Source organism: Eublepharis macularius, chromosome 2, assembly GCF_028583425.1.
Source record: "Eublepharis macularius isolate TG4126 chromosome 2, MPM_Emac_v1.0, whole genome shotgun sequence".
Taxonomy (NCBI): domain Eukaryota; kingdom Metazoa; phylum Chordata; class Lepidosauria; order Squamata; family Eublepharidae; genus Eublepharis; species Eublepharis macularius.
In genome coordinates this window covers 84,330,435-84,356,515 of record NC_072791.1, presented here as the reverse complement: position 1 = coordinate 84,356,515, position 26,081 = coordinate 84,330,435, and the positions used below count along the sequence as shown (strand labels likewise).

The following is a 26,081-nucleotide window of genomic DNA, read 5'->3' as shown; positions in this document are numbered from 1 at the left end:
TTACAAGTTTATCTATTTTGCAAATACATTCCCTTACAACATTCCTTTTGTTAGCCCTTATCACTGTTTATTTTCTACTTCCACCCCCTTTCTTGCAAAATGTTGCCAATTGAAACAAAACAATACTTTTTCAGTGTATCATTCTAAATTCTTTTTGTAAACATGGCCATACAGATAGATTGGAAATAAGAGTTATCATAACTTTAACACTTGAAGGTTTTGAAAATGTGCTTTTACACGAAATGTTACGGCATCCAGTTTATCTTGAAAACTTCTGAGGCAGCAAAGACTATGCGGTGTCTGCCATTGTTTTTCTTTCTTGCATCTTTTCTCCATTGTCTTCCTGTAACTGCTGTAGCAGTCAGATTTCCAGTTTTTCCTCAGTAGATGAGAAAAGTGATTCTTGAATGTATTTTCAATGACATTTGAATTTAGATGGACTTCGTTTTCTGAATTGAGATGTGCCTTCATTGTTTTCTTCTTCCTAGAATGCAGGTGCTAGAATTTAATACCTCCAGCAATTAAGCAAGTTAAAGTTCCTGTCAACATCCAACACCACTAGAGCTGGCACAAGAGTCTGCCTCTTTCCTCCTTCTCTGTTTTTGTAACATTCACCTGATAAGAGTTCATAAAGACTGGAAAGCTTTCAAAATATCTATGTAATTTTGATTGGCCCTAATAAAAAAATTACATGGATATTTTCCCTGTTACATCACTCATGCTTGAGGTACAGGAACTTGTTTCAGGTAAAGGTCTAGGTGGGGATGTATGGGGCACCAGTCTCTACAGCCCATGTATATGCATAAGTATTTGTCAAAGGAGAGGTTAAAGCTTTTTTTACCCTGTAACTGGATAATATCCTGTTGGTTTAAAAACAAAAGTAAAGTTTCAAAAAAATGAGTAAAGCATTTGTACAGTATCATCCTAGCTTCCTATATCTAAAAGCATGGGGTTATATGTGCATTAGTTTTTTAAAAAAACTAATCATGGAATTAATGTTACTGCTGCCCTTCCACTAACTTAAGTGACTCTTCTGGTGGTGATAGAGCTGCTTAAGTTGGGGGAAGTCTTGTTTGTCTAGATGAAGACTTCAGATTTTGCTGAGCTGAGTAGTGGGACACATGCCAGCATACACTTATTAAAAATACAGTTTGTGTCGTGCATTATATATTTTAAGACTCTTCTAAAAGGTATGTGAGAGTATATACTATCAACTTTGATCATTCTTGTTTCCCATTTTAAAAGATTTGATTTTAAGGAGCTGTTAGCATTGCAACAGCACTGGAGTCTATAGTGGCAGCTTCAGTACACATCAGTCATGTTGTGACATGGCGATGCTGACTTTAGCCACTTGTGGAAGAAGTCAGCTAAAACATGTTGATGCCAGATTTCCTCCATGATATCCCTGTATCTTGCCTCATCAGTGGAACAGGGCTGTGCAAGGCTATGGCATGCAGACTGGGAGCTCTGTGGCTTCCAGACTTCTGGGTTGACTGCATATAAGGATTCAAATCCCTTCTTTACAGCCAGGGAGGGAAACATGATCAATGCAAGCATGCCACCTAGTGTCTTCCAAAGCACACCTTTGGGAACCCACAAATTTTAGAACTCTCATCCCAAGTTATAGTCCCCATTATGATTAAGTTTAGTAAATGTCACAGAACATGACATTGTGCCAACATCAGTGTTCCGCATTATCTCCAGAAATGTTTCCCTTTTCAGCAGTGGGCTCCTTATGTTGGAAGATGCTGCTAAAAACTGTTGAGCAAGGAAGGTTCACAGCACGGGTGTGATGTTGATGGTAGGAGGTGCAGCAGTCTGTGCTTGGTTATTGGGATTTCTGTCTTCATGTTGTGTGCATTTCCATGACGGAGTAGATGATTAAGTGCAGTGTTTATGTCATGAAGTGAAGAATATGTAAGTGTTCTGAGTGGACCAATGTTTGCAATATGCAATGTTTGGTTTCATCCTTGGTGTGCTGTTGAAGTTCTGACCACCATAATGCTCATTCTTGTGTACAACATAAGCCTAGAGAGGTGTTTCCCGATTCTACTGAGAGATTATTGTACTAATTGCTGTTTAATAACTGCTTAGGAGAGCTGTGACTAATTCCAGAGTTAGGTGGCATCCCAAACTATAGCAGTTAAATAGCAGGGAGGTTAGTGGTAGTGTATGTTCAGAAACTTTGTGCCACCTCTCATGAGACCTGCTTGAGGTGAGCTGCTGTCATTGCTATAGCATTGCATCAGCATTGGAGACAGGGCCTAGTCTGAGAGAACTTGAGAACTTAAGTGTTGCTCCCTTGGAAGTAGCCTAGAATAGTAGAGCCATTTCTTTGATAAGAGCTTTTTAACTTTTCAGTGAATAAAAGTATCTGAGTCTAGTATATATAATAAAGTGGGTGGATGATGCAGTTTTTTCTGGATGAGCTATAACTGAAGATGATATCCACTGGTTTTGTTCAGATATACAAAATCCTGGTCTTGTTTTAACTATGATTAGCTTGTGAAACAGGGATTCTGCTTAGATCATCATTCTTTCCTCTTCAGAGGCATAAACTGCTTTGTGGTAAAGATAACAATGGGAAACAAGTTAGGGTACTTATGCTCATATGTCACACAAAAATATTGTTTTAACTAACTTTGGTCAATAAGCCAATGTCAAACCATTGTTTGAGGTTTTGGTTTGATGTGTCCAACTAACCGTAGTTAGTTGCCCATAGGAGTTGCCTGCATTTGAATGGTCACACTTAACATAGTTTGTTTAAACCATTATTTTACCTTCTGAACTAAGCCACTGTATCTTTCAAATGAGTATACACTCTATGAAGTTGCATTCTTTTTCAGTCAGTAAACTTCAGTTTCCCCAAAAAGGGTAAAGTCTGTCAAAATAATGAAAGAGCACCCCTACAGTATTGATATGGTGCTCTATCCTCTCATTTCAGACCAGTCTCCCATTAACACAGCCATTGATGCTGGTGAACAAAACTTCCAGAACATTCTGAAGATCAGGCAGGACTGTAAATATATGGGTATGGCCATCCAAGGTGGATGGCAGAACCCATGAGCCACAAAACAAGAGCCTTTGTGAGATTGATCATGGCCGAGAAAACAAGAAGAAACACCCTCAAGCAATACAAAAACAAAGTACACAAAAAGGATCTGTATTGTAAACTACAAAATGAGAACACCACCTGGATCCCCCAGTATAAAAAATGTGACAAAAGTATGATTGTAAACTATATTCAGTATACCATAAAAAGTATGCGAAACACAGGAAAATAAACCATGTAATTGTAGAACTATAAGAAACGTCAAAAAAGAAGTTAAGACACGTGACAAACTATGGATTGCCAGCCAAAGTGTTTCAAGTTGATCCTTATAAGGCCATATCTGGGTATTCAGCTTTAAAACAACGAACCAAAATACCATTACCATTTCACCTGGCTCCAGCTTAGCATGCTTTATGAATCCAGCAAGTGAACTGCTTCAGACACACACTATGCTTTGCTTTATTCATCTTATAGAAAAGAATGCTTTCCCTTTTTGTCAGGTTCCCCACTATTGAGCTGTTCTTTGGGACAGTGCATGGGTTGAGAGCCAGTCTGGTAGTGTGGCCAGAGTTTTAGCCTACATTTTGGTAAGGATGCTTCATAGCTTTTTGGATTCTGGATTATCTTTTAGTGTGAGATCTACTGGTTGTTGCCTTAAATAAGTCAGTGTAACAAGTTTTTTTCCTCACTTATTTTCTGGGAGAAAGAACTAATGGCTTTAATTTTTGTTTTAGAACATGAAAATATTGGGGCAAGTGAAGAAGCTTGAAGGTAGGGGAATTGAAGGCTTAAGGAGGTGGGAAAGGGAAGAAAGCAGGGATGGATGACAGTTAGAAGATTGTAGGGGTTGAGAAGAGAAGGTGATGAAAACATTTTGTGTATTGATACTGGCTCCTGCCTCATAAGGTACAAACAGCGCAATCCTGTCAAGTTCTTACAGTCTAAGCCCACTGAAATCGGTAGAATGGAATAGCTCTACATGGGATTGTGCTGTAAAACTAGTGAAAGTAATTTTACATGGTTGTCAGTCAGTATGGCTCAGATTTTATGTATCATTCCTTATTTAAATATTGCTTAATTGTTTTGTTTTGACTATATTGGTTTAGTGTTGTTCATAAAATGTTCTGTCATCTGCAGATGATGGTTTGGAACCAAAGAAAAGTTATGGTGTATCCAGTTCCACAATACCTCATCAAATAGTTGAATGCTTTTAGTTTTATTTGGGTATAAACTGTATATGTTGCACCTTTTTATGATAAAGGTAAGAGACCATTTCTGTCAAAATCATACTCTTTGTTTTCTTCATTACTGAAGGGGGATTTATTTTAGAGTACTCTGCATACCAATTCAACACGCCCCCCCCTTCAGCCAATAACCTTACAAAGAATTAAGACACCAAAACAGTGATTATATACAAAGAAAAATGGATTTTATTATTTAAGTAAAGCCCAGATGCATATTACCTCTTCCAGGCTCATACGTGTAAAGACCAATTACATCAGAGAACCTTATATACCTTAGCACTAATTGTTTACAGAATAAAAGATCAAAAAGGTTAATACAAACATCCCTTCAGAATGAAGCATTTCCCGGAATGTATGGCACCCGACAAGCTTGAGTGACAGGTGAATCATACAAACATTTCAAAAGCTGGAACCATACTTTTGTTATACTTCCGGGAATAAGCTCATACAAGGTTAAATCTTAATCATAATAACCAAAACAAGAGGATGTTTATACTTTGCACAGTGACTCTTTTCACCCACCTTGAGACCTAGCTGACCTGGAGGTTATCTCAGAAGTAAGAAATTGACACTAGAGCTAGGCTACCATATGAAACTGTGTGCTTTTAGCTTGGCTTTATGCTTATAATGGGATTTTTGGAAGGAGGTCTAAAAAAATCCTTTTAACTGTTAAAGAATGTGCTTTCAGCTTATTTTTTCCATATCCTATGGCAAAAACTAAGATGTATGCACTAAGGTAGTGAAGGATGCGTCAGTTTATAGCTCTTTTATACATACTATATTTGTACTTTTATTTTTAGAAAACTTAAGGCATTATATTTTCAATAAACATGCAAAATAGATTATGTGCATAAGTTATAAATGGCCCTGACCTGGATAGCCCAGGTGAGCCTGATCTTGTCAGATCTCAGAAGCTAATCAGGGTCGGCCTTGATTAGTAATTGGATGGGAGACCTCCAAAGAAGGACAGGGTTGCCGAGGCAGGCAGTGGCAAACCACCTCTGTTAGTCTCTTGCCATGAAAACCCTGCCGGGGATTGCTATAAGTCACCTATGACTTGAGGGCACTCTCCACCAAGTTATGAATGATGCATATATTTCATTTCTGTTTGTTTTCCAGCAGGGCAAGAAACAAAAGATTTATTTCTATGGCTTCAAAATTTCTGGAAATTTTGTATCTCCAGCCAATTTTAGAACAAAAAATGATACTTCAGTAAGCAACAGATTTGATACATATAGCATTATTTCATAGCAATTAACATACTACTTTTTAAAAAATGTACTGAATTATAATTTGACTATGCTAAGTAAGTTAGTATAAATGTGAATGAATCTCTGGAGTTCTTCTCAGACTTACACTGGAATGCCAGGGTCACTTTACAGCAGTAGTTCTGAAACTTTTGAATGGGTCAGACTTCTCAGCTTGAGTTTTCAGGACCATTTGTGAAAGAACTCCATGCTACTTTTACCTTCCCCAACATAAAAAACAGAAATTTTATATAAGTTAGCACTGAAAGTTTATATATTTCATGTTTATTTTTTTATGATACAGCGTTCAGCCGCAGGGTACATTCCAAGACTGTTTCACCCATTATGCAGATGACATTTGTCATCAAACTGGCAGAACCTCCTTTCACTGCTCATCCGGTTCTACTTCCTCTTCTCCTGCTTTGTGACCCAGCTCTGAGAGAGGTGTGATCCACTTTTGGTCCTGATTCAGTTTGAGAGAAACTAGCATACAGTTCCATTCTTGTTTATTAGTTGCTTTTAAATCTATTTTTTAAACAATCGTGCTTAATAGGTGGCTGGCTAATTTTTTTCTTTTTGGGAGATATTTGCAGTTACAGCCAGTAGGAGAATGTTTGCTATGCTGCTTTGTCTGTTCCTATCTACTGGGGGTCAGGGGGCAGTTGGTCCTCAATTGTAGCCTCACTAACAAATGGTACCATAATGAATTTAAACAGAAAGGTAAGCTGCTATTATTACCATAGTATTCTTGGTCCCCTGGAATATTTTTAAAAGCAATACTTGATAGCAATTGACTGTAGTTGTTGACTGGCATTCCATCCTTATGTCGGTTTATATTATAGGAAATAGTGTCTAGAAGATTCATGGAGTCCAGAAATATCATTCCATATACCCCTCCTTGCATCCTGTACTCTGTGTAAGGATCAGATTATCTGCAGTCCTTGCAGTTAAAACAGATTAGAAGCAAAGGTTATGAAACTAGAAACAAGTATTTAAGAGTAATATTGATCCCCCCTTTCAGTTTGTCCTGAACCCAAGATCTAGAACTCAGGCCCGAAGCCCAGACAAAAAGTAGACAAAGTTCTGTGTGCAATTAAGCAGCTCCCATTGACTTGCATTTAGCTCAAACCTAGTATAATCTTCGGGGATGGGCAGATCACTGAATCTGCACAACTGAATCCCTTCACTTGATGAGTTGACCCACTTGCAGTGATGTTAGGCAGAAATTATTCTGTGGAGAACTTTTTACCCTACATATGCATGTTAGTCTGTTTATCTGTAGTCATTGAGGCTGTTGTGCTACAAATCAGTCATGTTAGATATGGGCTAAATTTAAGGTGCAAAACATGGACAAACTCCCATTGTTTGTATCTAGTATATTTGTCTTCTTTAGCTAACGTTTAAATATTAAAATAATTTATTTAAAATTGGATTTTATAATTTCAAATTCAGATTTTCCCAGAAAACCCATAATAAATGCCCTCTTGTAGTTAACTAAGTTCTAAAACCTATGCAAAGACTAACAACAGCCACCTATTAATTAAGAAAGGGATACCCAAAGCTTAGAATTCTTCAGCTGTTAAAGAGTATCAAAGGTGCTTATACAGTAATACTTACAAAAAAAATTTAAAGCCTTATTATTCCAATACAGACACCTAGTAAGCCAAGTATAGCTGTTTGCTAAGACCAATCAAAATAACACAGCATGATGTGCAAGATTTCAAGTCTTCTAGAACGCTTAAATCAAGAAGGACATTCTAAAATGACTAAAGAGGGAGAGATCTTTCAGGTAGTGATTTTAGGGCACCTTAACATTCCAAGATGCTCTGCTCACTTTAGTGGGTATAGGGTGAAGTTAGTATTGGATTACACAATTGCAATGCTTCCATATCTGTCTGTTCAGAATGTTGAAGATTTAAAGTCAAATGTCCTGTTAGATAGGAAGGTATTTTTTTCTTGGCTCTTCTGAAGTTCCCCGTTTCAGTGAGCTGGTGGCAAGGCAGGTGTTAGCTATTTGCTTTGTAGAAGGAGGAAGCTGGTGCCAGGAAATGAATTGGTGGGCGCCATGCTATGGATCACTACTATACAGGAAGTACAGTACAGGCCTAAAATTCATGATCTGGAAGATTTCCCACTTCTTTGCTTTTTCATATCGAGCCTCATTGGGTTCTGAAGCTTCACACTATGAGTCTCTCTACACAAGACATATGAAGCACATGTGTCGAGAGATGCAATGTTAGCCAGGAAGGGTAGTTTAAAAAGACAGAGCTGGTGGCAGGGCAAAGGCTTTGCTATACACTGGAGCTGTGTGAAAGGGCTGTGAAAAGCGAGAAAGGAAACTTCAGCCCATTGTAACCTCTTCAGATCCAAACCCAGCTCTGGAAGATGGCTCCTGCCCATTCCTTTCCTATGAGATGAAAAGGCAAGACTGAATGGTAGACTTTAGTTTACCCCATTCACTTAACTGGGCTGCCTATGAAACCTCAAACATTTTGCAAGAGTTTTGTCCAGGGCAGAAGTGATTTAGAAGTTTGAGTCAAAGGCATATAACTAGTTTTGATGTTCAATTTCTTGATTCTGGCTTTGAGAATGTAAAGGGAAGTGACCCTAATGGTCAAAGGCTAGAGACCTTTGTTGGAATTGTTGGGCATGAGTATGAAATGTATAGTTGGACATTTTTCTACGGAAGCAATCTGTAATATGTTATTATAAAGATATTAAATGTAGCTCTTAGGAGCTTACTCTTTGGTATTAGAGGTAAAATTTAGGCTATGTAAATCAAGACGTTATCTTTACAGTTCACCTAAACTCTTTAAGCATTTCTTCAGAGAGTACTGACCAGCCTAATAAGGAAACTTTTACACTATCATCTGTTAGCAAAACATTTTGGTTTGAAATTCTCTCCCTTTGAGTTGTGTTTTTGCTGTAGAAAGAAGCTCTCAATGTATTGTTACATAGCATCCTCTGTTGGCTGACCTGTGAAATGACTTCAGTATTTTTATGTACATAACTGTAACATTCCTTTCAAACTACTCCTTTCTCTGCAATTATAGATCATCAAATGGTTCATCTCAACAGTGAATACCGATACTTGTATATTTTCATACTGTATCTCTCTAATAGAGATACATTAATGCAAAAGGAGTATTTCCCCACATGGTATAATAAGAATCTGCTATGCCCTGTTTTTCTTTTTTACTAGTTTCCTGTTTAAACTACTATCACAGCTCTCTTGAAGATTATTTTAGAGATACTTGGGGTTTGGGTAGGCCTCCTTGAAGAACTGGCCACTCTTATAAAAGAGAATACTTTTTATGCACACTCCTCTTTATAGATAATTCTTTTCAACATTTCAGTCTTAAGGGATGTAACCAATCCCCTTTAAAAAAAAAAAGCCTTGAGCTATGAAATATTCAAATTCAGGCTCACCTGATAGAATTGCTGTGTGCTAGGGCCTTCCTCTTGAATACATGTGTTAGTGATCCCTAGTGGGGGAAAGATGTTGCATATATTCTTTGTTGGTCTTGTTAGTTAGCTGGTTTACCGTCACGTTTCATGAACTAAGAAACTTACTTTGCTCAGAGTGTCACACTGACACCAAAAGGTGCTGGGAGATCTTCCAGAATTGCAACTGATCTCCAGTCTACAGAGATCAGCTCCCTTTGAGAAACCGACTCCTGTGGAGAGTGGACTTTATGGCATATCCTGCTGAGGCTTCACCTCCAAATCTCCAGGAATTTCCCAACTTGGAGTTGGCAACCCTGTTTTTAAGTGCTGGTTCTTCCATGTCCCAGAAAGCTTCAGCTGCCCAGAAACTTCTTTTCTCAAGGCTGTTGGCAACCTAATCTCAGTCTAGTCTATCTGCACGTCTCCCTCTGGTCTATAAGAGTCCTGTTTTCCATAATCACCCCCACCACCAACCACCACTTATGCCCCCAGAACTCTTTCAGTTTCTTTTTAGCCTCTGCAGAAGATTAGTAACTGAAAGAAGAGGTAGGCACCCTCCTTTTAGACAGGTGACGGGGAGCCACCTCTCCAAAATGAGCAGCTTCATGAAAATTGGGATCTTTGGTTATAGTCTCCCATCACTTAACTAGGGGTTATTTGACACAATACAAAGTTAGTACATGAAAAGCACTTTCTAAGAAATGTAGTTTATATGTAGATGTGATTGTATATGTGACATGTACATGTCATAGGCACACAGATTACATGTTCTTTCCTATGCCTCTTGTCATTATTTTTAAATTCCTAAAGGCACCTTTAGTCTGATGCATATGTTCAGTGGGCTGGAGTAGCCAGAAGAAGGCAGTTTAAAGATTGCTTGTCTCATGGATTCACTGTATCTTTTTTGTTGTGCACACTTCTAAGAACATGTGGCAACTACTTCTTCAGTAGCTGTGCTTGGCTGAGGCTTCTACCATCACTTTTCCACTATTCTCAGTCATGTATGCATGTGTACTTCACAGAAAGGACACAGATGAATTACTGTAGGAATATAGGTTATCTCTTTGCTGTAATGTGTGTAATGGCTCTAACATTTTTAGGAGTGGGTCATGATTGAGATTCTGGGCTTAACTGACTTCTGAATAAGGCAGCTTTTATTTGTTGCCTGCTTGTGTGCATGTTTTAAGTGTCAGACTTGCCTTCCTTAATAATTGAAACTGTCTTCTCCCCTACTTTATACTTGACAACAGTGTAAACAGGCATAATGAAATGACTTCATTAATGAATTCCAGAGGACACCATTCATGTTCTTAGGTTACTGGCGTGAATGTGGCAATATCAGTGAGCAGTGGGACTCAAATGCATGAATGGTGACTGGATGTGATGAGCCTAAAGGGAATGACTGTGTCATATGACAAGGACTGTGTCTAATTCATGTGCTTCTGTCTGAAGAGAGAAAGACTTAGGATGCTGAACATAGTATGGTGATGCCTGTGTAGTATCTTGACACTACTTCCAGGGGGATAAGTACATCAGATAAATTGCAACTGAAATATTTGAGGAAGCTTGGTGGTGGTTTTTTAAAAAGCTATATTTGAGGAGTTTTCCCTTGGGAAAGGTGTTTTGTCATTGATGTACCAGACACAATAATATCTAAAAAACCATTTCACCATCTATATCAGCAGGCCTGGACAAAGATTCAAGTCTAGGAGCCAGTCGTGATGGACTACGCTTTTTAAAAGCCTGGAAGTGATGTTCAAACAGCTGAAGGACTTTTAAGGGTTAATCCCTCACAGACACAGAGATTTGAGTGACAGGCTACTTCAAGGAATCTGATTGGGTAGCATGAGTTGGAAAGAGGTGGGTCTATTTTTCAGTCCTACCTGAGAGGAATTGAGTGTGGACAGTTTGAGTCCTAACTGAGGTTTAACACCGACAGGAAAACTGGGGGAAAGTTGGCAAGGAAGTTTGAGAAGTAGATGCAGACTCAAACAGGCCAAGGAAAAGGGGATAGATCTAATGAGAGGAGACTTTTCCTTCCCAATTAAACAGGGAGCTCTGGAGAGTGAAGAGATCCCTGGTCGGGTGTGGTTGGAAACTTCTTTTTGGAGACCTTAGGTTTCAGTTAAAACTAAAGGAAAGCAGTGGTGTTTGAAGAGAAGGGGTTTGGGGTACTAAGAAGTGGATACCAGCATTCTTAAACCCAAAAGAGAAAGCGAAGACCAAAATAAAGTGTACTAGAGTTTGGGGAAACACTGGAACAAAAGCCTCTAAAATGTAAGACTGTAAGTATCCCTGAAAAGTATAAGAACTAAAGTATGTGCTTGTACTGATTTTAACTCAGAGATTTCTATGTAGAATTACCTCAGAAATGTTCAACTCCTAATTTCACCTGACCGTTTCCCTCTAAAATATTTTCACGTTTTAAAAATGCATCTGGTACCATTTCTGCTGTTTAAGGACAAAGAAGAGGGAACATCATACCAGCATCAACCCTTTACTTGGAATGTACTATTATAGTAATAAAAGTATTTTGAAGTTTTATGTTGATTAGTTGATTTTCTTCAGGTGCCATTAGACTCCTTTGTGTTTTTCAAGAGCAGTAATTGAACACTGCTGCTTGTATTGTATGGGTATTTCTCCATAGGAGTGAGGTTTGCAGATGGGAGAGAGGAAGTGGGTTCTTCCTCATCACTATGGAATTATCCGTACATGTGATTGTACTACCACAGTGCCTAGTGTGAAAGAGATGAGAAGTAGATTGTGGCAGTAACTTTATTCATGTGGGTAAATCAAATTGAACATACAAATTTGGAGTATGTATGCATGCTATTGTGCTGTGAGAGACCTCTAAAATTGAGGGAATGGCAATAATATAAGTGGAAGTGTATCATTCTGTGTTGCTTCACAAACTGAGGATCTGAGAAGTTCAGGCAGAGGAGGATGAAAATATGGTAGGACCAGAGGTCAGCATGATACCAGGTATACATTATTCAACTATAAAATGGGAACTTAATTGCATGTTTTTATAATGACAGAGGTTTAAATCTTATCACTTAGTGTTTGTGTGTAAAAGGCATTCTTCACATGTTCTGTCTGTATTCTTTCACATATCTAAGTCACATCATGGAGGACTGCAAATCATGATTTAAGAATATATACTGAGATGAGGAGGCATGAAAATCTCAGGGGGATGCCCCCTCCATTCCTGTCTGCTAAACACCCTTGTTTTTTGGCCTCCCCTCCGCCAAACCCTTCCTGTTTGTCTCAGCTTCCTCCCTCCCTAGCCTGTCAAACACCTTTGTTTTTTGTCTCCTCTCCCTCCCAAACAGTCTTCCTCTTTGGCTGCCCTCCAAAAGAGCCTTCTCCCTGCCCTTCCTTAACATTTTGCAGGGTGGTGGTGGTGTTGCTGTCAGTTGCTGGTGTTGGTTGGTCAGTGGGGCTCTTCCCCAGGGCAGGCTTGGTTGGTGCAGTGCTGGCTGAAGGAGGAGAAGGTGGGTTTTCTGACACATGCAGAAATAATTTTTTGTTTGCACTTTTTATTTATGTATGCGGGGGGTAAACCTCCCCAATGCACATTTTGTACTTTCTAGATTTTTCCATACGCCTGAGGTTGCCCCAAGTTTGCAGAAAGATATAATTTGTTCTGATGTGGTCCCGATTCTTTGATTTAAGAATCTGAATGCCACTTTGGGGCCACTTCAGAATTAGATAAATAATAGGTCTGTTATCTCCCCAAAAAACTATTTCTGAAGCCGATGTCCCATTGCAGACAGATGGAGCATTCCAAAGTAATATAATTTCACTCAGATTTTTCTGCTTAGCGCTCTTACTAGTTGACAGTGACGTTAAAGAGGAAAGAAAGCAAATAGGAAGGATAGAAGTAAATTAGTGTGTTACGGAATGGCATACAGCAATGAATTCTGTCTGTAAGGATTTGAGATAAGAGCCAGATCCTGAGTTGTCTTGTAGCTTCTATTACTCTGGCTCTTGCTAGGAGAAAAACTGCATGCACATTTTCCCTTATCTTGGTCTGGGAAAGGGTTACAGACTTTTTTAAAAGCATGGGATATTTCCCTACATATTCCTCTGTAGCTGTGCAACTGGTGCCTGCAGCTTTCACCATCCCAGCCAGTCAGTCTTCATATCATCCAGGCTCTGGTTGCAAGGTGGAGTCTGGGTCCCCTTACAAAGGCAAGGCAAGGAAAGAGAAGAAAAGGAGAACTATATGAAAAAGCAGCTTCACTGTTAGACACTACACCTGTTGCCGGAGCTCTGCTGGGCCCTGTGGAAATGTTTTTCCTTTTTGCCACCTTGCACCTGTAAGCACCTCTCTTCCACAGCCAATATTGGTGAGTTAGGCACCCAGAGACTGGCCAGCATCGTCTCTTCTCATTTCTAAACAAAATAATAAAGAGTTAGACCAAGACTCCCCACCTTCTTTGCAAATGCAGTCACCAGGAGTATATAAGGACAGGAACCGTGTGATGAAAGAACTCTTTAACCCTATTTTCCTTTCCTGCTGTTTCCTTGCTGAAAAAAAACACCAACTGCTTTTATCTTTCTGCAGAAAAGCAGCTTGATGGTGGCTTTTTAAAGAAACATTAAAAAAAAAAAAGATTTAAAGAGCCTCTTTCTCTCCATGTTTCCCTCGATAAAGTAGCTTTGTAGATTCCATTTGCAAAGGGGGTGGGGAGTCTTTCCTTACTGAAGAAAAGTAGCATGCACCTTGATCCCTAGATACAGGTTTTACCTGATAACTGAGCATAAAAAATGGCTCTTGAAGATAGTTACATAATACCATTTTATGCATGACTGTGTTTTAAAATTTGGGAAAACTTTACTTCTGTATAAGTTGAGAATAAAATTATGTTCACTACAGGTTGCAGCTTGCATAAGTCAAGCAGCCCCAATACTTTTATTATTTAAAGTGCCACCAGACTTGGTTGTGTATGGATACAGTGCTGCACTTTGTTTTAGTAAATACAAGCTAGGAATGCAGTCTTACCATTAGTAGAAAAACTGTGCTATTCCCCCCTTAAGTTCCCCCTTAAGTTAAGTCTTTTACTAGACTTATATCATGCTATTGTTAGACAGTGGAGTATAGGCCAACATATAGATGAAATCAGAATTACATGCTTGGTCTGCTTTCTTGTTGGTTGTTGAGGCTTATTTGGAAAGCCTCAGATGACACAGGGCACAGAGAGACAGTGCTGCGTCCTAGTGCCAGGAGCCAATGAGAGATGTTTAGCTAATATGTTTGCTCTGAAAACTGATGTCACAGTGTCCAGCTGAAACATTGAGAATCCTAAGAAGAATAACTAGCCTCAGTAGTTAATCATTAATGATAGGAGCTGGGTAGAGGGAAAGCCTACTGACTAGGCTTGCCAAAGGAAAAATTACACAATTACACAGAGAAACTTTTAAAATCCAAGCTGCAGAGTGTAGGGGTGGGGATGGAATCCCCTGTTCATTAAATTCTATCTTTAAAGTTATCAAATCCTATTTTGTAAGGCTCTATGGTTGAAGTAATGTCATCTTAGTGAACTGAGAACTAAGTGCTAGAAGAACTGAACTGCAGAATTACTAGAAATTTCTTTCTGGTGTCTGAGATTTCAGAAAGATATCCAAATGGATAATGCTAAATCGTCACAAGCTGTGTGGGAGAGTAACTTTCAGAATGGAATCTGAGATTGTATAAGAGAACACACTCTCCCTTCTGTGTCTGTTCTGTGCCTATTCTTTATCGCCATTCTTCTCATGATTATGGTCTCTGTCAATGTCTGTTTCACTAGTCAATGAATTTAGTTAAGAAACCATAAAGAAGCATATTCTGTGATAGTGGCTGTTAGGGATATGTTTCATATTCTGGATTCCTAAAATGGCTCCTGCTAAGAAGCCATTTTGAGCTTGTGCTAGATCATAGTTCAGCAATAGTTTTGAATCCGCTATTTCTGTGTCCTGATATGAGACCAGGACTTTTTGACTTGGCCTGGCACATGAATGCTGCTTTTAGGAGCACAAGAGATTTGCGTGTTTGTTGAGAAAAATGGAACAATCATGTAAAGAATGTATATCAAGAGGCTAGCACACAGGCCAACCACTGTCTTTGGAGAGAATCAGCACCAGTTTATACAGGGTATTTCCCTGCAATGTAATTTAGTCTTTAAAAATAGCCGTAGGGACCAGATATAGATTGAGGACTGATTTCTCTACCACCACCTCCACCCCCTGCATAGGGGGAGGGTGATCTTCATAGACCTTAGTGAGAGGGAGTTTAAAACAAAATTCTGAGCTTTGTTCTTCCACCCATATCTGATTATTTTTTGAAGTGACAGTATGCATTAGGAATCAGATCATAGATAACCCAAATTCATATATAACTTTGGGCTGTAGAAAGCTACCTTACTGCTTTTTGAGATTCCCAAGAAGGTATATGAAATGTCCTGAGTAAGGACTGCTTGCTACTTCAGTTTTGTTGGGCTCTGGAGGTACTTTGAATACTTCAGAGCTTAGATCAATGTTGCAGGCTAGACTCTGCCTTTTCCCCTTGGCGGAAAAGGTATAGTTGGCAACTTAAGATTTTGGGTAGCTATCAGGGTCAGTCAATATTTAGGGACCCCACCAGTAAATTATAGCCTCTGACAGAACCCTGTCAGAGCTAAGCATGCCAGTTCCCATGCTTAGCTTATTTAGGTGCCTTGGTACGCAGTGTTTCTGTATTTTTGTCCCACTGTTTATATAGTACATAAATGTGGAGGATATCTTAGAAGCAGGCTGCTCAGTATGCTAGTTGTTGGAAATGTAATTTGCAAAATATTGCTTTTTTAATTTCTGCATAGCAAAAGTATTATGTGTGCATGCATGTAAGCAATTGAGAGGTTGTGTTTATAGCATTGTTATATGGACAAGATTGTATCATATAAGCTTAATACAATATATTTGAGAACAGATTTTGATCGTTATAAGTGCTTTTTACAGGCAGATTTAATCTCAGTATTTTTTGTGCTTCTATACTTCAGAATAAACTATGGTGTAAAATATGAGAAGAAATGAGAACGTGACCAGTGACATCTTGAAACATGCTTATGAACTTAAATATTTTAAGATGACTATCCCAGAGGAATACAGCTGCTGCATTTTAGCTAAGAATTTTCTTTTTCTCTAGTGGCTGTTTCTGATTAATGTTAGCTGAAAGAAATTTCCAAGTAAACTAAATGCCCATCTGACTTTCCACAATCTAAATCCATATATACAGTCCTCTCTCTGCATATAGAATATTTCAAACTGCATTTTGTTTCTCCTTCATTGTGAAAGAGTGGTAGTAGTATATCAGCAGGGAATTGTGTTGATATTCTAGTAGTGTAGCTGAGCCAGACAGGTCTGCAGCACACTGTTCTATTTTTAGACTGTAGGTTGCCATTTTTATCTTGTGAAAATATTCATCAGTGTCTAGGTGACAGGCCATCAGTTTTTGTAAATGTGTCAGGCCCCACATTTTTCCATCTACCGCTTTCCCTGTTTTACACCTCACAGTGTGTGGAAAAGGTTACTTCAGGTTTCAATTCATGTGTTAAATTCCTTCGTTCACAGATCTTTAGCGTCATGCACTTCATCTTTTTTTATTACGCAGCTGCTTACGTATCTGTTTATTGTCTACATGGATGAACTATTCTAGAGCATAAGGATTGGGGAGGGGAAATGGATTCAAATGCTTTGGCATAATTTGTAATCTAGATTTTCTCCCTGTGTACTTCAACATTTCCCGAGGAGAAGATTTACTTTGAACTGTATTAGAACTCAGTAAAAGATGTTTTGTCCAGAGCACAGAGTATGACTTAGATACTCTGCAAAACTCATATAATATTGTGGATCCTATTGGACTTTCACTAGGGAGACCAGCAATTAAACGTATGGGTAGCTTTCAGTAAGTTATAATAATAATTGTATTGTGTCCTGCCCTACAGGGTGATAGTAAAGAAAGATGCTAAAGGAGAGTACTTTTAATAACGATCATTGGACGTTCCTTTGGAGAGATTTTCAACCAGTATAACTACAGATGACAAAAACAAATGTCTGGTTTGTAATGGGCATAAACTGAGCTTGTTGTTATGATCATTTCAGGCAGGTAGTTGTGTTGATCTGCAGTAGAAGAGCAAAGTTTGTGTCCAATAGTGCCTTAAAGACCAACAAGATTTTCAGGGTTAAGCTTTTGAGACTCCAGCTCCTTGGCAAAGGGAACTTGACTTTCAAAAGCTTGTGCCCTGGAAATCTTGTGGGCCATTAAGGTGAATCTTGATCTTCTGCTGCTGTGATTTTGTGCTCCCCCTGTTCTCCCCTCTTTCAAACCAGGGAATTTTCAAACTCCAGTTTACTGTGATGTCCAGTAATCAAGAGACATTGGTACTTTGTGGACCAGATTCCTGGGTGTGACAGTACCATCCATTGGTTCTAGATGCACCAGGAATCTCGGAGACACTTTGGTACACTCAGATTTCAAGCCCAAGACAGTTAGCAGGAGGGACCCCATAGGACACTTTAGGTGTGGAAGGTGTAATGTTTGTGATCTGGTGGCGGCAGAGTCTGGTGGTGGCAGAGTCAGTGCCACCAGACGGATTATTCCCCTGCGGGACTTCTCGACCTGTAGCACCCAGGGGTGGTGTATGTAATTGAGTGTACATGCCCACTTCTTTATAAAGGTAGCACACATATTAGAACAATAACGTATTAGAAAAATCAGTGGAAAGCTAGGGAAATGGTTGAAGGAGCACAATTGCATCATGATGCTGTAGGGCAACAGAAAAAACCCCAGGGCAAATAACTTGTTTGGAAAAGTTCCTAATAAGCATTTTGGTGGTGAGGGAGGTGGTGTGGGAGTAAAAGTGATTTGTCAGCACAGTATTTCATGACTCCTGGGTGGCATTTCCTGCTGCACTGTTGTTGTGATTACAAATATAGGTATTGTAACACAAACTAATCTTATCTACAACATTAAGGTTTCATTAATACTGGACAGTACTGCAAGTCAAGTTCCGTGGTTTTGAATTGCAGCAACATAATACAGCAGAAAGACTGGTAACTTTAATAATGGGCCCTGAACAAGGGCTGCAACTATTGCAACACTTAGAATGGGTGCATGAGTTGAGATAATGGGTTTGTGTTGAGCAAGGGTTGGAAAAATATCTTGTGATATTTAGGAATCATATTTTTACATGTCAGGATGTCTTGGAGCTTTTCCTTCCTCAGTGCCATGTCTGCCCAGTGGTCCTAATTTATGTGTAGTTGACATAAAGGGAAGCTACACTTTACAGGTAGTTTGTGTTTTCTGAGTGCAGGGAGGCTGCATAAATAGCCAACTGTTGTCAAGTACATTAAGATTATTTTCTGTTAAAATAAATATGAAAGAAGTTCAGAAACTTGAGGAGAAGTATCCTGGATAGTGTTTCAAAATTATGAATTCACCCAAGTTTATTAAGTTGGAGGGGATAGGGATGTAAATCAATATGAATGTTGCTGAATGTGGCCATGTTATTTATGATCATATGACTAATCTTGGTAACCAGTCGTTATTTTACACACGCCAGTTTTGAAGTTTAATCCCACCACAGCATTATCTATAATAGTAAATTACTCGGTAGATTAACAGTATCTTATATTAACTGATAATAAAACAGAAACCATTTTCTTTACATTAGATCTTTGTTTTTTGTACAGTAAATGGTAGGAGGTTATAGTTGATTATTATTCAGTTGCGAGCATTGTCTGTCAGCCTCACCTACCTCACAGAGTTCTTGTCAAGAACAATGTACAAAATACTTCCCTAAGCTCATCAGAGGAAAGGCAGGATATAATACTTTTAAGAAATAGAAGCTTCTTTTGCAAAGAAGAAATTATTGCATTTCAAATTTTAAGGATCCATTTCTCTCCTGGAACAAATAGGAGCTATTCTGTTTACATAAAAATAGGGGAAAAACTGCTTAATATCATTCCAACTCTCTGGTCTGAAAATTTGGATGAGCTTTTTATTTTAGTGAGAAATCAGTAGCATTTCTGATTAGTCTTAAGAAAAATCCTTTATTTGATAGCACAACGTAGGGTAGCTTTTAGTATTGCTGGACAAGATGCATTGTATCCTTTGGGAACTATCTGAGATTCATAGCAGGAGACTATGCATGAAATCATTGTGGCTCACTGGGTCAGTCTGGCTCTGTCTGTAACTAGGTAGGTCAGTGGTTCTTACACTATAGGCTATGACCTTTTACAGGAAGGTCATGAGGACAGAAAACCTGAAGCCTGAAGCTAAAATGACAAAACTGAGGAGTTTATACTTTGGTCACATCATGAGAAAACCAGACTCTTTGGAAAAGTCAATAATTCTAGGAAAAATGGAAGGCAGTAGGAAAAGAGGAAGACCTAAAATGATACAGTTTGACTCAACAAAAGAAGCCATGTCCTCCAGTTTGGAAGAACTGAGCAAGTCTGTTAACGAACAGAAGTTTTGGAGGTCATTCATTTGTAGGGTCACCATTGGTCAAAGGCGACTTGGTGGCACATAACATGTATGCACATGTGTGTGCACACACGTATGAGGCCAGGAGGGAAGGGGAGAGAGGAAGCTTAATGGCAGATTTGGCTTTTCTTCTATATAATGGCCATGAAATATGCCCTGTTGCACCACAATACTATGTATTTATAAATAACTAAATATGAAAAACAAACCTGTTCAGTGTTAACTGATGTGAAGTATCTCTATTTTCTGTTCTGGAGTTAGAAAGCAGCATGGAGTTACTTTGAAGTTGGGCCCCAAAAATTTAGAAACAAGCCCCACTTCAGAAAGTTTGGAGAACACTGGATTCAGGACACTGTCTGGTTCTAGTACTGTGGTTACTTAATATACACAAAACATTTCCCCAGATAAAGATTATTCACTGTTGCAAAATGTTGTGTACTTAGAGCCTTGCAGTGCAATCCTGTGCAAATTTATTCCCAAGTAAGCATACACACACTTGCATCCTGGAGCAAGCTCAGTTGAACAGTGTTTGCTTCTGAGTAAAGGGGCATAGGTTTATGCCATTGAAGAAGTAGGGAGGGGTGGCTGCTGCTGTTCTTGCATAACCCCCCCTTTTTTTGTCTACCCTGGTCTCCATGCTTCCTGCAATGTGCTGTACAATCCAAACCTAGCAAAATGTGCAGTTTTGAGGTTCTGTCTTACCCTCCCCTTCCTCTCCAGAACAGAGATGTGGGATAGCACTTTATTTCTTCTGTAGAAAATGTTCCATTTCTAATTTTATGAAGCTGTGTTGAATCGCAATGAACGTATTGGCACTGGCATTCAAGCAGTAAAATTTTCCATTTTATTTTTGGCAGTGGGGGGTGGGATATGCACTTTCATTGTTCGAGACCAATTGTATGTAGGGACTGAATTGGTTGATGCTGTGTTCATGGCCCTTTCCTAGGTAGGAAGATATACCTAAATCGAATCAAATGCCTTTATTGGCATAACAGGACATACATATGCACAGTCAGCAAGGAGACAAAAAAAGAAAAAAATCCCTTGCCCCATCACGTAAACCATACCTAAATCATTGAAATCTGTGGGCTAAAATTTGCCTAACTCGCCTCACAACCAAGTGTAATCTCACCAAGGAGCTTTACTCGCCAGCATGAAAAACATAGGCACATTCTTTTGTAGAGTGCTGTAGATTTGTATTTAAAATCAGCTGGTAATTTTACAATATCATCTTGGCCTGTTTTGACATGTTCTTAGATTTCTAGTTCAGTCTGGGCATTTTACCAAAGATGTGGTTAAGTATTAACTTTTGTTGGAACCACAAAAAGTCTCTGTCAACAGGTATGACATGTAGGCTAATTAACATGAAATACTGAAAGTAACTTCAGAATTAGTCAGGTCCCGTGTCAGTGTCAGTGGAACAGTTGCCAGTGCCAGTGGTTTCTGGTAGGGCTCACTGCTGCTGACTCCCTACTCTCTTCTGAAGCTTGCACTCTCACATGTCCACTACCTGCTTGTGAGTGCTTTGTCGCCTCAGCCTCCCAGCTGCATATGCTGCCTAGCCCTGCTGGAGAAGGGCATGTGGGTGATGTACAAAGCATCAGCATTCCTGTTGGCTGTGGTAGTGGCACTCCTAGCTGCATCCACCACCCAGCACCATTGGGGAAAGGGTATGCAGGCGATGTGGGCAAGTGTGACTGCAGATGGTAGTAGAGCTTGCTGGGGAATGATGCACAAGCAAGTGGGGGCATGTGGATGAGAAGAGTTGCCTGGTAGTGGACATTGGGGAAGGAATGCCCTGGTAGTGGGCATTCTCTGCCCGGGGCCCTCAAAACCAGGAACGAACGTTGAAAACAGTAATGAGTATTATAACTTGAGCTATCATGGACCGTGATCTTTGCCTGTGAGGACTGTATTCCCGTTTTGAGATGTCTGCTGTTACAGTGGGGGTAGGGGGAGTAGGAGAGCAGTTGCTATCTTGCTAGGTTTACTCTTGACCTGTAGAGGTTAGAAGAAAGTGCCCCTGCATTTCTGCCCATGGTAATAAATAATACCATAATGAAATGAGAGCTAACCTGGCACCTTTGCTGGCATTCTTTACTTTAGAAAATATTTAACAATATTTGGTCACAGTCGAATAATAAATTGAAGGTTCAGTTCACCTATGTTCCAACCATGTTGCCAGCAAAGTATGCAAAATTGGAAGGAAGATGTCTGTTTTTTCTAAAACCTATTTTGTGATATGTTTGTAATATGTAGACTAGAAATTATGAGAGTGCTGCTATACTAGCAACACTGACAGTACAATCCTAAGCAGAGTCACAACCAATAAATTGGTCCAAATTGAATACAGCTTCTGTTGGTCACCAACTTCTGTTGCTAAGGGGACTATATTGTAGTGTTTCTTATCCCTTCCATGAGGAGTGACCTATAAACACTCCATCCTACCTGGTGCTGCACACTTTGCAGTGCTGAACATATAAGTAGCTGGGTGCCTTTGGGAATTTAACCTTTTTTACTATTTGAGTGCCAGAGGCTGTCATTATATTTTATGCCTGTACTGTGTCATGCTAGTGTGTCTCAGTTCCTTTTCATGATTTGGGTAGATGAGAATATGCAAAATTTGAAGGTTGGAGTAAAAAATCAGATCTTATATTAGCCCTATTATCTGTTGAGAAAAAATGTATTATGTTGCTGCTGGCTTATTAGCTTGTAGAGTCTGCATGCTTATCTTCTTTGTTCTTGTTAAAATATGAACTGGCATGTGTTAGACTGCTTTAACGTTTACTCCTAGGGACTTCAGTAGCTTCTAAATTTGGCATTGCTAAGCTGGTGCCCTGTTTGCTTGAATCAATTGGGGCCGCTATTTTTAGCAAGAAAAGGGAATTGAAATAGCAATTTTCCTTCCGTGTAATAGATCCCAAGAGGAACACTGATGCAAGCTCTCTGTCGTTCCATATACTCCTCCCTTCCCAAAAGCTCTCAGACAAAAGGCAGCTGTCACATTTTGCGGCAGTGTTAATCTTTAATCAATTGAGTGTTTTCTGCATTCAGGTGTTTGGGCGGGGGGAACAGGTCATGAGGAGAATTTGCCTAGAATAACCAAGCACTCCGTTTAGTGGGTAATGGCAGGGAATAGACAGAGTTGCTAAAAATAGCATTGCTTCAAGTGTTTCTGCGGTCTATTTTTGATATTTGGTTTTGATGTAGATTGGGATGCTACTAAAAATACGTTTCTAGCTAAAAACACAAAAGTAGAATATTTTTAACCAGCACAAGCTAAAATACTTTTGTAGGCTGCAGGTAATCTTGGAGAAAAGCATTGGTCAAATGCCAGTGTTTTATATAATCTATTTAATGTGACCATCCTTGATGTTAAACAGGAATAGACTGCTTTTTCCAGTTCTCTCTACATGCTAGCATGACTTGTGTTCAGCTTTCACTGTGTTCAGTGGTAGGAACTTGAAATTTTTTGTTCAGACCTATTTAGCATGTCATTCTCTTGCATACGTTACATTTTGAAATTGTTGACTTGTAATCTTATGCTCAAAGCTGAATTTGGTACAAGCACTAGTGAAATAGCATAATGGGATCTGATTTGTATCTAGTATTACCTAATGAGAGACAGATGTCCCCTCCCTTCATCTTGTACAGGTTTGGAACGGCCCCTAATTTCAGGGTGTTTTACAAACCAGTAACTAATCCCAAATATTTTGACCTCTATATTGATACTTAAGGGTTCCATATGTGAAAAAGATTTCTATCTAAAATAATGACCCTTAAAAAAAAAAAGTTAAAAATGATAGCCCAGCCCCCGATTGATGCCCTGGTACTGGTGGAGTTGGGGAGCAACTCTACCACTCTTGCAGCAAATGGGTAGTTAAGCAAAGAAGTATATGAATGTACTTTTGGCAAAATGGGCTGACTATGGGTTGCAGAAATATAATTAATCCATAATAGTGAACGTGTCTAATACTGATCAGAGTACGGATCATCCATATGAATGTAGAAATTGTTGTTTGGTGTGTGAGAGAGAGGAACTACTACTCGACTCTGCTGGATGGTGTGGGCTAATTAAGTGTACTCTTTAAAATAAAATGGGGTACATCCCTAGATTAAAACATGGTGATGGAGGATGTTGTTCTGGATGCTCTTGTAAATAATAAGTCATCACAGCTTAGTTTAATTTATTAGATTTTTTGTCTGCCCTCCCCACAAGCAGGCTCAGGGCGGGTCACAACATTATAATAGGAAAACAATCAGTTAACAGTACATGGTAATAAGAATAAAATGAAACAATTTGAGTACAAAAGTTAAAACCGTAATATCAAAGATGCTTAGTTCTCTGATTCCTCAAACTCACTTTTTCTAGACTAATTCATCCCAGTATTAAATTCCATATATGCCTTATTTGCCACATCGTCCTCATCATTCACAAACCATGATACATTTTTTTCTGCGGGCGTTCTTCCTACCTTTTTCCAGAGCTGCTTTAGTTTTTGCATTGATAGGAAACCAACACTTGACAGCTATTGGCTTAGTCTTTTGAAGCTATTATTAGATGGAGAATATTGGAAAGGTTGTAGAAATCACCTGTCCCTCTGTTTTCTTTGCCCATGTTCATTGGGTAGAGTAGCAGGATAGTGTAGAGGGCATACAAGCATTTCTGGAACAGCTTGTTCTTTCTGAACTGGTGTTAATAAGTTTCATGGCTTTCTGTTTGATCCCCTGAAGCTTAACAATGTGTTAGGCTCCTGTTTTATTGCTTAGTAAACCCTTACAGGTTCTTTTGAGATGGCTTGAATGGTGACTTGTAGCTGTACTACATCAGATTCATTTCCAGTGATTATTTAAGAATTTTGGTGCTTCTAAAGTACTAACTTAATCATACCAGTCTTGAAGTCTGATTGAAAGGTTACAGTATTTTTCAAACGAAGGAGTGCTGAGTCAGTGTAATGTTTTCATTAGGGTATGGATTAGAAGAGGCCATGCTTACAATGCTGGTGTAAGGGTGAGAGGCGTCATTCAGTTTTTATACTTTTACAGTGTCTCAGAATATTCAAATGATGACTGATGTATCCTATCAAGACACTTGTAGTAATGACAAGGGGTGTGAGCTCTGCAGCGATCCTATAATACTACATATGGGTACTTTTCACATTGGGACTTTAAATCGTTTTAGCACCGCCTCTTCTTCCCATGATTGTGCAACTTTCACACTTGAAAGGTGGTCATGGGACACAGAACCAAAGTTTGTGTTTTCCCCAATTTTTCCCCGTGCGCAGATACTGCGAGTTTTGTTTTGAAGCCACAGGCAAGTCATGGCTGGCACGAACCTTGTCAGTGTGAAAGTATATATTCCCGTTTGGCTTCTCAGATTCCCCTCTCTCCATCCCAGGAGCTGATTTGTCCATGAGGAATTGACCGCACCCGCCCTCCAAACCTCCTCAGCCACTTTTTCTGCCTTTTTTTTGTTTCTGAATAGGACAGCAACGTTGCTGCATCACAGTGTTAACTTGAAATTTTAAATTGGCATGCTTCTGATGAGGTGGGACTCACAGCGAGAGTGTTGGACCTTTTTTAAATTTAGGAGGGATTCTTTCTTTCCAATAAAGGATTGATTGGCATGGGGAGGGAGGGATCCTGATGAGCATACAATGTCAGACAATGTATCAACGTCACAAGGTCATGGGTGCTGCCAGGCCCATAAAGCCCCAAACTGCACCTGGCATCTTCCCTGCCAAAATTTATAGGCCAATCTCTGATTTTTCAATTTAGGTGGGATTCGTTCCTTCCAATAAAGGATTGATTCGCATGGGGGGTATCCTGATGGGCAGATGATGTCAGACGATGTATCAACGTCACAACGTTGCTATGCATGTGCAAAATTTTTTAAAAAGAGGGGGTGACATGTGCTGCAAGGCCCATAAAGCCTGAAACTGAACCGAGACTTTTGAAATGAAAAGAGAGACTCAAAATCGAAATTGTCCAACAGTGTGAAATGAACAGGTGCGATACAGATTTCACTGCGATCGGGGCGACTGCTCATCAACAGTGGTCTAAGCCATGAATGTGAAAAGTACCATACTGTGTTATGACTTAAGCTGTGGAATCTAAAACAGGCTAACATTCATCTTATCTGTTTCTTATTTTGTAGTTATCACGGGAGCTACTGATGGAATTGGAAAAGCTTATACAGAAGAGGTGAGAGGTTTTTTCAGTTGTTTTTCCTACTGAGTGTGGTTGCTTGTTTGCAAAGGTGAAATAATGCATGATAAGCCATGATTTAAAAATACATGTTATTTTATGTGTTAGTTGGTTGAGTTTGAAATGTCACCACTAGAGATGGGCACGAACTGGGAAACTGATGGTTTGTGGCGGTTTGTGGTTCATTGCGTTTCACAAACCAATAACTTACACTAATTTGCCCGGTTTGCAAACCGGTTTGTTTGTTTCATTCATTTTGTCATGTCACTTCCGGAGGCCGTAGAATGGCTCCCTTGACAGACAGAGATGCCAAACTAGCAGAGAGTCTTTAGCAGGCTCTCCTCCAGCCACCCTCCAAGTCTGGCGAAGATTGG

At 39.3% G+C, this 26,081-nt stretch overlaps 1 protein-coding gene across 1 annotated transcript in view; it reads left to right on the top strand.

Moving 5' to 3' along the window:
* The window catches only part of HSD17B12 (hydroxysteroid 17-beta dehydrogenase 12), a 108,828-nt gene that overhangs the window by 5,597 nt on the left and 77,150 nt on the right, over nucleotides 1-26,081 (top strand). The window contains exon 2 of the mRNA XM_054970500.1: nucleotides 25,658-25,704. Coding sequence (XP_054826475.1) covers nucleotides 25,658-25,704 — 47 coding nt within the window. The remainder of the gene's footprint in view (nucleotides 1-25,657; nucleotides 25,705-26,081) is intronic.